We start from the raw sequence: 15,815 nt of genomic DNA, 5'->3' as shown, positions 1-15,815 counted from the left end.
TTCGGGGACGGTCATCCCTCGAGTGTGCACGCTTGCTGCAGCTAGATTATAACGTGATGGCTAGCGACTTATTGAATTATAATAGATGTCACTGTGCATTTCTTATTGTGAAGAAAATTGGCAATACGCAGCTGTACAACCTTTTAAGTCAGTGCACAAGCTGAATAATCCGTTAAGAGTTAATTATTAATCACTGCAATAATCACAGAATAATCGTTAGATTAATCGATTATCAAAATAATCATTAGTTGCAGCCCTAATCCTGTGACAGTTACAACTCCATTGACTGACTAATCAAAGCAGCATTCTTATTGTAAAGTACAGACAGACAGACGAATGGATGGATAAACAGAGATAGACAGACAGAAGACAGACAAAGCTAGATAGGCAGACAGGCAAACAGACAGACAGGTAAACATAAAGATAAACAGATAGAGTTAGACAGACAGACTAGTTAAACTGACAGATAGATACACAGACAGAGATAGACAGACAGGCAGATGGAAGATAGTCAGAGAAAGACAGAAACAGATAAACAGACAGAAAGACACACATACAGATAGACAGAGATAGATAGAGAGATGGACAGAAAGACAGACAGATATATATAGATACACAGGCATATGGATAGACAGACAGATGGAGACAGACAGATAGGTGCAGACAGCCAGATCCAAATAGACAGACAAACACGGAGAGATAGACAGACAGACAGAAAGAGACAGACATATGGATAGACAGATACCGATATACAGAGAGTGTGTGGTTGAAGTTTGAAGAACAAAAGGCTTATAATGTCAAAATAAATAAGTGCATTAACATGGTTAAAAAATGAATGGTGTTACCATAATGAATCACATACATTAATGTTCTAATTTTAGCAGACATATGTATTACTTAAACTAAATACAAGAAGAGTAGAAACAGAAGGGAATGCATCAGTGACCGAACAAAAGAGATATTACACATATGCGAACATACGACCGCACTAAGACTGCTGTGTCACACATGAAAGCTGCCAATGTCCATAAAGCACCAGTGCCGTCGTTAGGCATGGGTTTTTTTTGTACTAGCCCCGGGTGTTTTGATCCAATGCCAATAATATATTTGTACTCTGATTATTTACCATAACGGCATTGCTGCTCAATTATATACAGACGTCTACTTGCGTGTCTTTCAATAATACGAATGCGCCGCTTACTTCGCACGACTCCTCCACTGACCAACACCCCCACCCCCCCCCCCTCACGCACGCACACAACGAAAGCACCTGTCAGTCCAGATAAGAGTTGTGAATGACCGTTATCACTCAGCATGACGTTGGTGAAGAGAAGCATATGACCAAGTGGGTAAAAAAAAAAAACTTCTTTAGAAAGAAACAAGGAGTGGATGAGTTTGAGAGGATGTCAGAAACTGAAAGTGTAGCAGCAGAGACAGAGTTAGCGGTTACAGGTTTGTGCAGGGTTTGTGTTTGCTAGCTAGCTAACCTTAGGGCTCAGCATAACAACGGTTATGTAAGCATTTCTTTGAGATCAAACAACTCAATTAACCTACTAACATTATATAAACCACCTAGCTAGAACTTTATATCATTGCATGTACACACACGACAAGAAAGTGTTGTTTAAATCTAAAACAGTTTCCTTTTAGTGACTAAATGTATTCATATGAACATACATATATTATTTATAAATAAATCAGAGTATTCTTTGTTTTTTAATCATTAAAACTAATTTCCAAACTCAATAATCTCAGTCTCAATTGAAAAAATACCCAATTGAGAGATTTTTTTTCCGTTCAGACACTTACAGTCAGGTCCATAAATATTGGGACATTTCTAATCATTTTGGCTCTATACACCACCACAATTGATTTGAAATTAAACTAACAAGATGTGCTTGAACTGCACACTTCCAGCTTTAATTTGAGGGTATTTACATCCAAATCAGGTGAACGGTGTAGGAATTACAACAGTTTGTATATGTGCCTCCCACTTTTTAAGGGACCAAAAGTAATGGGACAGATTAACAATCATAAATCAAACTTTCACTTTTTAATACTTGGTTGCAAATCCTTTGCAGTCAATTACAGCCTGAAGTCTGGAACGCATAGACATCAACAGATGCTGGGTTTCATCCCTGGTGATGCTCTGCCAGGCCTCTACTGCAACTGTCTTCAGTTCCTGCTTGTTCTTGGGGCATTTTCCCTTCAGTTTTGTATTCAGCAAGTGAAATGCATGCTCAATCGGATTCAGGTCAGGTGATTGACTTGGCCATTGCATAACATTCCACTTCTTTCCCTTAAAAAACTCTTTGGTTGCTTTCGCAGTATGCTTCGGGTCATTGTCCATCTGTACTGTGAAGCACCGTCCAATGAGTTCTGAAGCATTTGGCTGAATATGAGCAGATAATATTGCCCGAAACACTTCAGAATTCATCCTGGTGCTTTTGTCAGCAGTCACATGGCAAACTCTAATCTGGCCTTCCTGTTTTTGAGGCTCACCAATGGTTTACATCTTGTGGTGAACCCTCTGTTTTCACTCAATTTTCGCATTTACGCATTTTCACTTTGTCGATAACAAAATAGCGTGAAACATTTATGGAAACTAGGCTAGTGACAGTTGTCAAGCAACCATCAACCGCTGAAAAGATTAACATTAGAAGTACCGTGCGGTCAATATGACCGTGCCTGGTAGTTATAGGTACAACTGATCATTATTTTCTTTGTCTTTTGTGTTATTTATGTAAAAGAATTTATGAAAATTCAGACACTTTTAGGAAAAGTCAGGTAGCCTACCAACAGGATTGTATTTTTTGTATTGTATTAAAATAATATTTTCATAATATCGAAAAGCATAAACATTTTACTTTGTTCCCTAGGCTCTGCATTTAACTTTAATTTAAAGAAGCAGCAGAATAAATTATTCTATCAGTATACAGTATAGTACTGACATGTTGCATCTTTACTTTGCAGATGAGATAAAGAGTGAGGGCAGATGAGAACAGCAGCAGGCAGGGGCAACTGGTCGGACCATTACTGATTTAGGAGACCCGGACACAGGCCACAAGTAAAGCTATCTCAATATCCCCTTGAACATGTTGGATTGCAAAAAAAGGCCTTTTAATACAGGTGGTTTGAAATCTTTTATTGGCTTGATTACTCGATTGAGACCAGGAAAAACACAAAGACAACAAATAGTACAATATGATGGAAACACAAGGAAAGACAGACACAGTCAACAAATAGATAGAGAAAGCAGGAAAGACACACAGACAGACAACAATTAGTAAATATGATGTAGACACCATGAAAGACAAAGAGTATGGTGTGCATTAACAGAAAAGGGTAGATACAGGAGTTGTTACTGAAACTTAATAAAGTGTTCTTCCAAAACATGCAATTTGTCAGTTATGCATTTAGATGTACTTTGTGCTTGGAGTGCGGTGGGTCCGTGTCTGGGATAAGCCCATAGTCTCTTCAAACTCTAAAAACGCCCCAGTAAAGCACTAACTGCTCCAAGTAGCAGAGTCATCATCATCATCGGCAGCAGGAAAACTCACACACACAACTGAGAGCTGGGTCAGGACTTACCTGAACTAAGAAAATTATGAGAAAATAAAAATTGGCTATTCTTCTGAACTGCTCAAACAAATTCTTGGGGATGAAGTTCCATATGGTGTACTACAAAGAGAAAACAATAAGAGCGTGAAGCACTTTTACTATCAAATCCAAAGGCAGAGTAGGAAAACAGTACACACGTGACAGTCAAATGACTCCATATTTACATCTGCAGCTCTGCTCATGATATTCTCTTCAAATTCATGGGGAATGAAGAATCATGCTGTTCATTCTTACCTTTGAGGAAATGATCCTGTTGTCTGCAAACCTCTCAGGAGTGTAAAGGCCATGCTGCGGGAACTTGTTTGAAATGTAAACGGTGCGCGTGTCACTCTGATGGGGAGGGTCAACGCCCTGAAAGAGATGAGGAGGGAAGGCTCAGTTAGTGACAGACAGACATTTCCATACTGCACTTCACATTTCAGAACAGGAACAGTGCTTGCAGGGTGATCAATATATAAATTGCTTTTTATTTATTTTTATCGTAACACTTGCAAGGTGCATAACGCTTCGATATTGCTCCTCTTTTTATTCTTTATTAGTTCCCTTGGACACAACATAAAACTGACAATCATCCATGGAATTATCCAATCAGCAGCACAGTGCATAAAGCCATGCAGATACGGGTCAGGAGCTCCAGTTAATGTTCAAATCAACCATCAGATTGGGGGAAAAATGTGATCACAGTGATTTCGACGGTAGCATGATTGTTGGCACCAGACGAGCTTGTATGAATATTTCTGTAACTGCTGATCTTCTGGTACAACAGTCTCTAGAATTTACTCTGAATGGTGCCAAAAACAAAAAACATCCAGTGAGGGGCAGTTCTGTGAATAGAAACGTCTTGTTGATGAGAGAGGTCAACAGAGAATGGCCAGAGAAGGTCTACGGTAACTCAGATAACCGCTCTGTACAACTGTAGTTAGAAGAATATCATCTCAGAATGCTAAACTGAGATGCAGGTTGGTGCTGTTTTGGCAGCATGAGGGGTGACCTACACAATATTAGGTAGGTGGTTTTAGTGTTGCTGCTGATCGGTGTATAATGGCTTTGGCCTGTGGGACACATGACGGCTCTTTGCATAGATACAAACTCACGGTCAACCTGGTGCATTATAAAAACACTTCTCCAGGAGCACTGCAGTGCTGTATGGTGCACATTTTCTTTTACTATCAGGCCCATATAATGAAACCTTGACTGTCTGATAGACAGGGTTGGGGAGTAACGGAATACATGTAATGGGAATACCTATTTAAAATACAAAATATAAGTAACTGTATAAAAATTATTGGTAATTAGAATACAGTTACATTCAAAAAGTATTTTGATTACTGAAAAGATTACTTTGCATTTTATTGTCATTTGTTTTATTTAATATTTAGTCCTTTCAGATGGAAAACATTTATACATATAAATGATGTGATCCAAAGTGCATTTGAACAGCGGTAGAAACACTTTCTTATGATGTGTTACATTCATACGAGCAGACAGAGAAGTACATTTGAAGTAAGTTTGGAGCAGAAGAAATAGAAATAAATCTTGTGTAAATTGTCAGCTTTATGCTAAGCTAAAATGCTATTTCAAGTCATTTTACATGCACATGTTACCAGACACCATCATATTTATTTATCAAGAAAATTCACATTAGATCATAATTTATTTTTCTAGTAAGATCTTTGACATTAGGGCAAAAATCACATTCTTGATAAAAGTTTTTGTATTGTTTCCCTGTAAAAATATCTTAAACCCCTTAAAATGAGATTAATTTGATTGATTTTTTTATTTATTATTTATTTATTTATTATTAAAGTGTCTTGCACTTACATGCCCTGCCCTTAGGCATAAAAGACACTAATGACATAAAACAAACATATTACACAAAAATGACCATCATACAAAGCACATAGGAAGACGACCATCATAAAAGATACATCACCATCATTTTCACAATATAAACAAACAAAACAAGACAAGACACCGTCAATTTAGGTCAGGATATAAATTCCTTTGCCTAAGTTTCCATGCCTTTTCCACATATCTAGCTAACCTATAAATTTCATTTTCAAAGAGCCAATTCAACATATCCCCCTCCGTCATCCAAAACAAATCAGGCTTATTATGTTGAATTCTCTCAAACATACCCATTCTTAACTCATGATATAAAGGACAAAAAAACAAAAAATGCCATTCATCCTCAACAACCATTAAATCACACAAAACACATAATCTATCCTCCTCTGGGACACCTTTATAGCGCCCCACCTCAATCTGCAAGGGCAACACCCCAGCTCTAAGCTGGGCACACAAAGACCTCTGTAATCTAGTTAACCAGCATTTGACATAAGGCTCTGTGGAGTATTCATTTTTAAAGTGAACATAACTTCTCAATTTGGGCTTATTTAACACCTGCCATTGCCATTGCTCTTTGTAAGAATTAAACAAAAACTGCCTGACCTGAGATATATCACATTGTAAAGTATTTTTAAATACTACTTTAAATACTTAAATACTAATTAGTTGATTGATCTTGTTTTAGAAACAACACTGCACTATTGACAGAATTTTTTTTACCAGTGCTGAAGAAGTAATCCAAAGTATTTAGAATACATTACAGACCTTGAGTAATCTAACGAAATACATTACAAATTACATTTTACAGCATTTATTCTGTATTCTGTAGTGGAATACATTTCAAAGTAACCCTCCCAACCCTGCTGATAGATTTGTTCTTACAGAGGTTCTTCCACTGAATCATGTCCGGAGAAGACAAGGAAATTTCCTGCCTTTGTGCTACTTGGCCACGTCAGCCAACCCCACCAGCAACACATGAATTAAATTAGTGTCTGATTCTCTTGAATGAACCTTTGTGTGTTTGCTCTCCCATCACCTATTTACACTCCTAGAGCCAGATGCCATGACTCATTCTGTTTGCAACACAAACATCTTCGGTTCTTTTCCAAAAAGCCTTTGTGCAGAGCTCAAAAAGTAAATGCTTACTGATCCATAGCAATATTAGGACATTCCGCAAATAATATTAGCCTATAGAAGATTGTGAAAAGGATGTCCTCAAGGAAGTAAGCTATGATCCAATCCTTAGTGAGCAGCCTTGATGTCAACTGCACAAATATGTAGCATTCACAAATTACACATATACAGATTTGTATTACTTAGCACTACATTTAGACAATATGGTATGAGAGTGCTATATTGAGAATAATCTGAATTCTGGGATTGCCTTCAGGATTGAAGTGATTGTATTTAGGTTTGGGAACCAAAAACAAGGTGTTATTCGGAAAAACAACACTGGAATCGTTTGATTTTCAAGACTTTCGGTTCCATTAAGGGTTCTTTTCTTTCTTTCTTTCTCCCCAATTTGGAATGCCCAATTCGCTCTAAGTCTTCGTGGTGGCATAGTGACTCAGCTCAATCCGGGTGGCAGAGGACGAATCTAAGTTGCCTCCGCGTCTGAGATTGTCAATCCGTGCATCTTATCATGTGCCTTGTTGAGCGTGTTACAGCAGAAACATAGTGTGTGGAGGCTTCACGCTGTTCTTCACGCCATCCACGCACAACTTACCACGAGCCCCACCGAGAGTGAGAGCAACATGTAGTGACCACGAGGAGGTTACCCCATGTGACTCTACCCTCCCTTGCAACCGGGACAATTTAGTTGATTAGGAGACCTGGCTGGAGTCACTCAGCACGCCCTGGATTTGAACTCATGACTCCAGGTGTGGTAGTCAGCATCAATACTCGCTGAGATACCCAGCTGGAGTCATATATAGTGGAAGTCAGAAGTTTACATACACTTAGTTGAAGTCATTAAAACCAATTTTTTAACCACTCCACAGATTTAATATTAGCAAACTATAGTTTTGGCAAGTTGTTTAGGACATCTACTTTGTGCATGACACAAGTAATTTTTCCAACAATTGTTTACAGATTTTTTACAGAATTGTTTTACAGACTGTTTTACTTTTAATTGACTATCTCACAATTCCATTTGTTCAGAAGTTAACACAGACCAAGTTAACTGTGCCTTTAAGCAGCTTGGAAAATTCCAGAAAATAATTTTAACCCTCTGGGGTCTGAGGGTGTTTTGGGCCCTCGAGAAGTTTTGGCATGCCTTGACATTTGTGCTTTTTTCAGTTGATTAAAAACATATTAATGGCTAAAGTCTAATAACACTGTATTCAGCACAAACTGGGCTAAAATAATATGTGAGCAACATGTGTGTACATGTATGTATTTTTGAGAAAATAACGTTTATGCATGGTTTTTGAAAAAACTAAAATTTTAAGTCACTGAAATAAGGTCATATAACACATACTAAATATTTGTCCACAAGACTTTTGAGAACTGGATCTTGTAGCCTAGATTTTTTGCTACAAAAAGATGTGAAAACCATCCTGATCACTCATTCATACACAACAATATAGTAATTGAACTTTTGTAAGACAATTTTAGTGTTGATAGGTCATACGTGAGGAGCCGTGAACTATCACGAATATTAATGTGATTCACACCTGAGGATAAAAAAAGACCATCAATGAGGTCCTCTGGGCCCATCAATGAGGAATGTGACAGAAAGAGAATGAATGTGAGGAGACTTAATGATCAAAATCAAGTTTTAAGTTAAAAGAAGTAATCTGACTATACATTTTCTTTACATAAAGACTTAATTTTAGACCTACACTACCGTTAAAAGAAGTCTCTTCTGCTCACCAAGACTGCATTTATTTGATCCAAAATACAGTAAAAACGTTGTGTGAACTCAAAAACTCTAAATTACAATTTAACCCTCTGGGGTCAACGGACACGCCGGCGGGTCCGGCTGGATAATTTCATCATTACAGCAGAAACAACTTAAAATACTCCGTCATTTTTGGGTATACAGATAAGTGTAAGACATCATTAGAGACTATAAAGGGTCTACTTTTATTTGTGTACACTCACAATAACAACAAAAACTGTGTGCTTTTGTAAAATAAAGAAAATAATAATCTGTGTTCACGAGCATATTTCTGAAACACGTCACAAAAATGGAAACTCTGCGAATACTAATGACACAAACATGAAACATATGTCTAAAGAAAGCTTAACATTTCTAAAAGCAGCGCTTTTTTTTCTGTGGTGTCTTGCAAATGCATTTAATAAAATGAGAAACTTAATCCAATCTTGCAAATAAAACTGTACCCAAAGTAGGGAGAGGTCATTCAGCTGCTCCATCATGATGAGGTGGCTCACTCATGATAATGCACATTACAGAGGATAGAAACCTGCAACAATTTGTGTTTTCGTGTAATTTTTTGAAATGCGCTTAAATTGGAAACTTTTTGGATGGAAACCAAGCAAGTGAATGTTTGCACCTTGTGTAATAGTTGTGCATGAGTCCCTCTATGGTCCTAAGTATCAAAAGCTGGATCTCAAATAAATAAATATATATATATATATATATATATATATATATATATATATATATATATATATATATATATAGTTGAAGTCAGAAGTTTACATACAAATACATTGTTTTTCACAATTCCTGACATTTAATCAAAGAAAACATTCCCTGTTTTAGATAAGTTAGGATCACTACTTTATTTTAAGAATGTGAAATGTCAGAATAATAGTAGAGAGAATTGTGTATTTCTTTCATCACATTCACATTGGATCAGAAGTTTACATACACTTTGTTAGTATTTGGTAGCATTACCTTTAAATTGTTTAACATGTGTCAAAACATTTTGGGTAGCCTTCCACAAGCTTCCCATAATAAGTTGCTGGAATTTTGGCCCATTCCTCCAGACAGAACTGGTGAAACAGAGACAGGTTTGTAGGCTTCCTTGCTCGCACATGCTTTTTCAGTTCTACCCACAAATTTTCTATTAGATTGAGGTCAGGGCTTTGTAATGGCAACTCCACAACTTTGGAGGTATCCTTGGGGTCATTGTCCATTTGAAAGTCCCATTTGCGACCGAGCTTTAACTTCTTGGCGGATGTCTTGAGATGTTGCTTCAATGTATCCACATAATTTTCCTTCCTCATGTTTGCCATCTATTTTGTGAAGTGCACCAGTCCCTTCTGCAGCAAAGCACCCCCACAACATGATGCTGCCACCCCCATGCTTCACCATTGGGATGATGTTCTTCAGCTTGCAAGCCTCACCCTTTCTCCTCCAAACATAATGATGGTCATTATGTCCAAAATAAATTTGTTTCATTAACCAGAGGAAATTTGTCCAAAAAGTAAGATCTTTGTCCCCATGTGCATTTGCAAACTGTCGTCTGGCTTTTTTTATGCCGGTTTTGGAGCAGTGGCTTCTTCCTGAGCAGCCTTTCTGGTTATGTCGATATAGGACTTGTTTCACTGTGGATCTAGATACTTGTCTACTGGTTTCCTCCAGCATCTTCACAAGGTCCTTAACTGCAGTTCTGTGATTAATTTGCACTTTTAGCACAAAACTACGTTCATCTCTAGGACACACAATGCACCTCATTCATGAGTGGCATGATGGCTCTGTGGTCCCATGGCGTTTATACATTTGTACTATTGTTTGTACAGATGAACGTGGTACCTTCAGGAATTTGGAAATTTATCCCAAGGATAAACCAGACATGTGGAGTTCCACAATTATTTTTTCTGAGGTCTTGGCTGATTTCTTTTGATTTTATCATGATGTCAAGCAAAGAGACACTGAGTTTGAAGGCAGGCCTTAAAATACATTCACAGGTACACCTCCTATCAGAAGCTAATTGGCTAATTGGCAAAAGGCTTGGCATAATTTTCTGGAATTTTCCAAGCTGCACAAAGACTCAGTTAACTTGTGACACACTGGAATTGTGATATAGTCAATTAAAAGTGATAAATAAAAAAATAAAAAGATGTCCTAAATGACTTGCCAAAACTATAGTTTGCTAATTTTAAATCTGTGGAGTCGTAAAAATATTTTTTTAATGACTTCAACCTAAGTGTATGTAAACTTCTGACTTCAATTGTGTATGTGTATATGTACAGTATCTCACAAAAGTGAGTATACCACTCACATTTTTGTAAATATTTGATTATATCTTTTCATGTGACAACACTGAAGAAATGACGCTTTGCTACAACGTAAAGTAGTGAGAGTACAGCTTGTATAACAGTGTACATTTGCTGTCCCCTCAAAATAACTCCACACACAGCCATTAATGTCAATACCGTTGGAAACAAAAGTGAGTACACCCCTAAGTGAAAATGTCCAAATTGGGCCCAAAGTGTCAATATTTTGTGTGGCCACCATTATTTTCCAGCACTGCTTTAACCCTCTTGGGCATGGAGTTCACCAGAGCTTCACAGGTTGACACTGGAGTCCTCTTCCCTCTTGCCACTGGATGTTAGAGACCTTGTGCTCCTCCACCTTCCTTTTGAGGATGCCCCACTTATGCTCAATAGGGTTTAGGTGTAGAGACATGCTTGGCCAGTCCATCACCTTCACCCTCAGCTTCTTTAGCAAGGCAGTGGTCGTCTTGGAGGTGTGTTTGGGGTCGTTATCATGCTGGAATACTATGTCACAGTACATGTTGACATTCATGGTTCCCTCAATTAACTGTAGCTCCCCAGTGCCGGCAGCACTCATGCAGCCCCAGACCATGACACTCCCACCACCATGCTTGACTGTAGGCAAGACACACTTGTCTTTGTAGTCCTCACCTGGTTTCCGCCACACACGCTTGTCACATCTGAACCAAATAAGTTTATCTTGGTCTCATCAGACCACAGGACATGGTTCCAGTAATCAATGTCCTTAGTCTGCTTGTCTTCAGCAAACAGTCTGCAGGCTTTCTTGTGCATCATCTTTAGAAAAGGCTTCCTGAGACGACAGCCATGCAGACCAATTTGATGCAGTGTGTGGCTTATGGTCTGAGCACTGATAGGCTGACCCCCCCACCCCTTCATCCTCTGCAGCAATGCTGGCAGCACTCATACGTCTATTTCCCAAAGACAACTATTTTGGTCGACCATGGCGATGCCTGTTCTAAGTGGAACCTGTCCTGTTAAACTGCTGTATGGTCTTGGCCACCGTGCTGCAGCTCAGGGACTTGGCAATCTTCTTATAGTCTAGGCCATCTTTATGTAGAGCAACAATTCTTTTTTTCAGATCTTCAGAGAGTTCTTTGCCATGAGGTGCCATGTTGAACTTCCAGTGACCAGTTTGAGGGAGTGTGAGAGCGATGACACCAAATTTAACACACCTGCAACCTTGTAACACTAACGAGTCACATGACACCGGGGAGGGAAAATGGCTAATTGGGCCCAATTTGGAAATTTTCACTTAGGGGTGTACTCACTTTTGTTGCCAGCAGTTTAGACATTAATGGCTGTGTGTTGAGTTATTTTGAGGGGACAGCAAATTTACACTCTGCTACAATGTAAAGTAGTGAGTGTACACGTTGTATAACAAAGTGCCATTTCTTCAGTGTTGACACATGAAAAGATATAATCAAATATTTACAAAAATGTGAGGAGTGTACTCACTTTTGTGAGATACTGTGTATATATATATATATATATATATATATATATATATATATATATATATATATATATATATATATATATATATATATATATATATTAGGGTTGCAACGGTATGAGATTTTCACGGTATGATAACCATCTCAGAAAATATCATGGTTTCACGGTATACGGTATTACACAATTAGTATTATTAGTGAAAACAGAAGGGTTATTTATTTATTTATTTTTGAGCAAACACTTTATTATAATTGAAACGTGAAACCATTTATTTTATTGAAGTATGTGTAAAAAAAAGTCTCCCTTTTGAAAATAAAAGAAATAGAATAAATAATATAGCTAACAGAATTATAATAATAAACCGAATTATAAACATGATAAAAAATAGCATGTAACTATAACATGTAATATACCTAAAGCATGTTAGCATAGCATGTTAAAGCTGAAGCACATCTTGAAACTTTAACTACAGCTGCCACTGTTGACAAAATGAGGTCTAATAGATTCTACCTTTAGATTATTTCATATGAAACTATAACATTTTGTCAAATTATAACAGTTACTTTTACTGATGTAAAATCCTGAAACAAATTTGTAAAGGTGATGGTGTGTCTTTTTTTTTTTTTTTTTTTGGCACATAGCATAGTGTGGCTCTTTTCCTCCCCAGTGCTGTTTGGCATGTCAGGGCTGCTACTGTTGAGAGGTTCGAATTGACAATCTCCGTAACACTTTAAACTAGAAAAGTCTCACTAGAATTGAAATTGGGCACATCAGTTTTGATGTCTGCACTCCGCGATATCGAGGGAAGCCCAGTTGTTGCACACGTGCACCAGAGAGAAGAGCAGATCATTAGCGCAAGCTCGTTACACTCGCGAAAGTGCAGATGAGAAGTCTTTAGCTGTTTGCAAGATTATCATTAAATCTGCCTCGGCAGTCCTAAATAGTCGATCACTTTGGGGGCAGCTGAAATATTTTTAATGGGAGAACCATAGCATTGTTTCTTCCCTGCTCTCCGCGACCTAGTCCGAATATACCAGTTGAGAAACACTGCTTTAACTCACACACTCACGTATGTCAGACCCTTTCACCTTGCTTCTCTATGACATTTTCTCTGCTGCATGTTTGTGTGTGTGATGCAAGTTGAAGAGTCTGACAGACAGTCGAGATGGAAAGGAGATGCGCACATGCATGTGAGATTCTCTGTCCGATTCCCTGTAAGTTGAGCATGGATGCCGCGGTGGATGGCACGAAGCCCCTGCACGCATGTCTCCGTAACAACGCGCTCGATAAACCATGTGATAAGATACGTGGTTTGACGGTCTCAGGAGGCAGCTAGGATTCGTCCTCCGCCACTGGATTGAGGCAAATCACTATGGGTCCACGAGGACTTAAAAGCACATTGGGAATTGGGCATTCCAATTTGGGAGAAAAATCATAAAAATAAAATGTATGGTCGCAATCATTTATTTTTGGTCGCATTTACGACCATTTTAGTCGCAGTCTGGAGCCCTGAATATGCATGTCATGACCCCTTTAAAATGCTGTCTAGGTAGGCAGTGCACTAGGTTTTAGAAGAGAGCTGTAGTTTTGTAGTAAATGCTGCAAAAATACACTCAAAGACAATTAGGATGGATTTAGTATTTGACACGGTACACTTCACCAGTTGAACCCTGATCTAGTATTGAGAGCAATAGCCAGCATAACCCAAACAGAGCTTCTCCGGCGTAAGACACTTTTCATTCAGTTGTGTGGTAATACAGGGCTGAAAAAGCTTTTGTAAGATGCTGTGTAATGAGTCATGCTAAAGAGATAATGAAACACAGGCTGCAATAAATCAGTGTTACAACAAGAACAGGATGGCTAATCAAGTAAATCAAATGAATTGGAGAGCAAGGGATGTAGCTTCTTTTGTCTCGACAGTCATAGTGCTGCCTGCAGAGCTGACAGTCTCCATACGGACTGTACAGATGTGACCGACCAGGTGCCACATAAACCTCCAGCACAGCTGTGTGACTGCTTCAGTTTGATTATTCATGTCTAAATGTACTTAGTTTAGAATTAACAAAGACAGATACTGTTTATTTAGTGAATTGGATATATACAGTACTAGGGAGAGGGCTAGGGTATATGAGTGTGTGTGTGTGTGTGTGTTTGGTTGATTGGGACACAGTGTAAAGCGCTTTGGTAACATCTAAGGAAAAAAAAAAAGCACTATATAAGTGCAGACCATTTACCATAGGGTTGTAACGGTATGAGATTTTCACGGTGCGATAACAGTCTCAGAAAATATCATGGTATACGGTATTACACTATTACCATTATCAGTTATAATGACCCTTAAAGGAGTGAAAACAGAAGGGGGGGCAAACGCTGTATTATAATTGTAATTTGAAAAACTTTATAATTCAGTTTATAAACTGAATTAGAAACATGATATAAAATCGCATATCACTATAACAGGGACAAGGGGAGTGGTGGCGTAGTGGTCTAAAGCACATAACTGGTAATCAGAAGGTTGGTGGTTCGATCCCCACAGCCACCACCATTGTGTCCTTGAGCAAGGCACTTAACTCCAGGTTGCTCCGGGGGGATTGTCCCTGTAATAAGTGCACTGTAAGTAAGATAAAAGCGTCTGCCAAATGCATAAATGTAAATGTATAACATGTTATATAACTAAAGCATGTTAGTTTACATGTTATCATAGCATGTTAAATTAACTACTAAATGAAAACTAACATCAGCTGTGTGAGCTTTTAAAGTAATGCCCTATTATTATTAATAATTAACATACACTATAGGTGCACGACAGCACAGTCAGACTGCTCCTGTCTGTACCTTTATAAGTACTTCAATAGGTTTTGCTTCAGGACAAATTTTACATTGGAAATCAAGTAGTGACCCACTATTTTAAAAAAGTAACCTGTATTTAAAGTATCCTGGGCTGCATTTCCTTTTATGTTGCATAGTTTTGTTCATGGTTTTCAAGTACAAGGAAATGCATCAAGTGACATTATTTTTGTTGTTGATATCAGGAAGTTTTCTCTCCACCTTTTAAAAATTGAAGAGCATATTTACTTCTATGGTTCCATTTAGGGCTGCACGATTTGGGGAAAATGTCATATGGCGATTATTGAGGCTAATATTGCGATATGCAATATAATAAACAAATGGTAACATGAGTCAACTTGCTTGGTTATCAAGGAAAATGCACAAACAGATAACTGATAATGCTGAAGTGTGTATTTCTCAACTCAAACATACAAACTAGCAACAACAACAACAACTATAAATGCAGTGTTTTCTCTTTAAAATATTTTTACAAAATTAAATAACATCTTTGCATTACTGCAAACTTGTTATTTTCTCAATATTACACGTAAATAAAATGGAACAATAAATAAGAACATACAACATATTTTGATGAAAATAAAATTGTCCAAACAAACAAGGACATTTAATCAAGATGTAACATGTACTTTCTATAAACTCTTTTGAAAAGGAAACTGGATATAAAAGTTTTGGTTCACTCAAACCACTAAAACTGTTGTTGTTTTTGCTGTTTTGTGTTTTTTTTTTTTAAATGACAAACTGGTACCTCTTGTCCAGTGTGTGGATCATTTTCTGAAATCCCACTTCGCTAACGGTGCATCATGTCTCTTTATATCTCTGTGAAGACTTGT

At 37.8% G+C, this 15,815-nt stretch overlaps 1 protein-coding gene across 1 annotated transcript in view; it reads right to left on the bottom strand.

Moving 5' to 3' along the window:
• LOC127639615 (phospholipid-transporting ATPase IF-like) overlaps window positions 1–15,815 on the bottom strand; it is a 96,170-nt gene that overhangs the window by 69,035 nt on the left and 11,320 nt on the right. Inside the window, exons 2-3 of the mRNA XM_052121726.1 lie at window positions 3,856–3,972; window positions 3,592–3,681 (exon numbers count right to left, since the gene is read on the bottom strand). Of these exons, the coding sequence (XP_051977686.1) occupies window positions 3,592–3,681; window positions 3,856–3,972 (207 nt within the window). The remainder of the gene's footprint in view (window positions 1–3,591; window positions 3,682–3,855; window positions 3,973–15,815) is intronic.

Source organism: Xyrauchen texanus, chromosome 48 (assembly GCF_025860055.1).
Source record: "Xyrauchen texanus isolate HMW12.3.18 chromosome 48, RBS_HiC_50CHRs, whole genome shotgun sequence".
Classification (NCBI taxonomy): domain Eukaryota; kingdom Metazoa; phylum Chordata; class Actinopteri; order Cypriniformes; family Catostomidae; genus Xyrauchen; species Xyrauchen texanus.
This window is presented reverse-complemented; position numbering and strand designations above follow the sequence as displayed.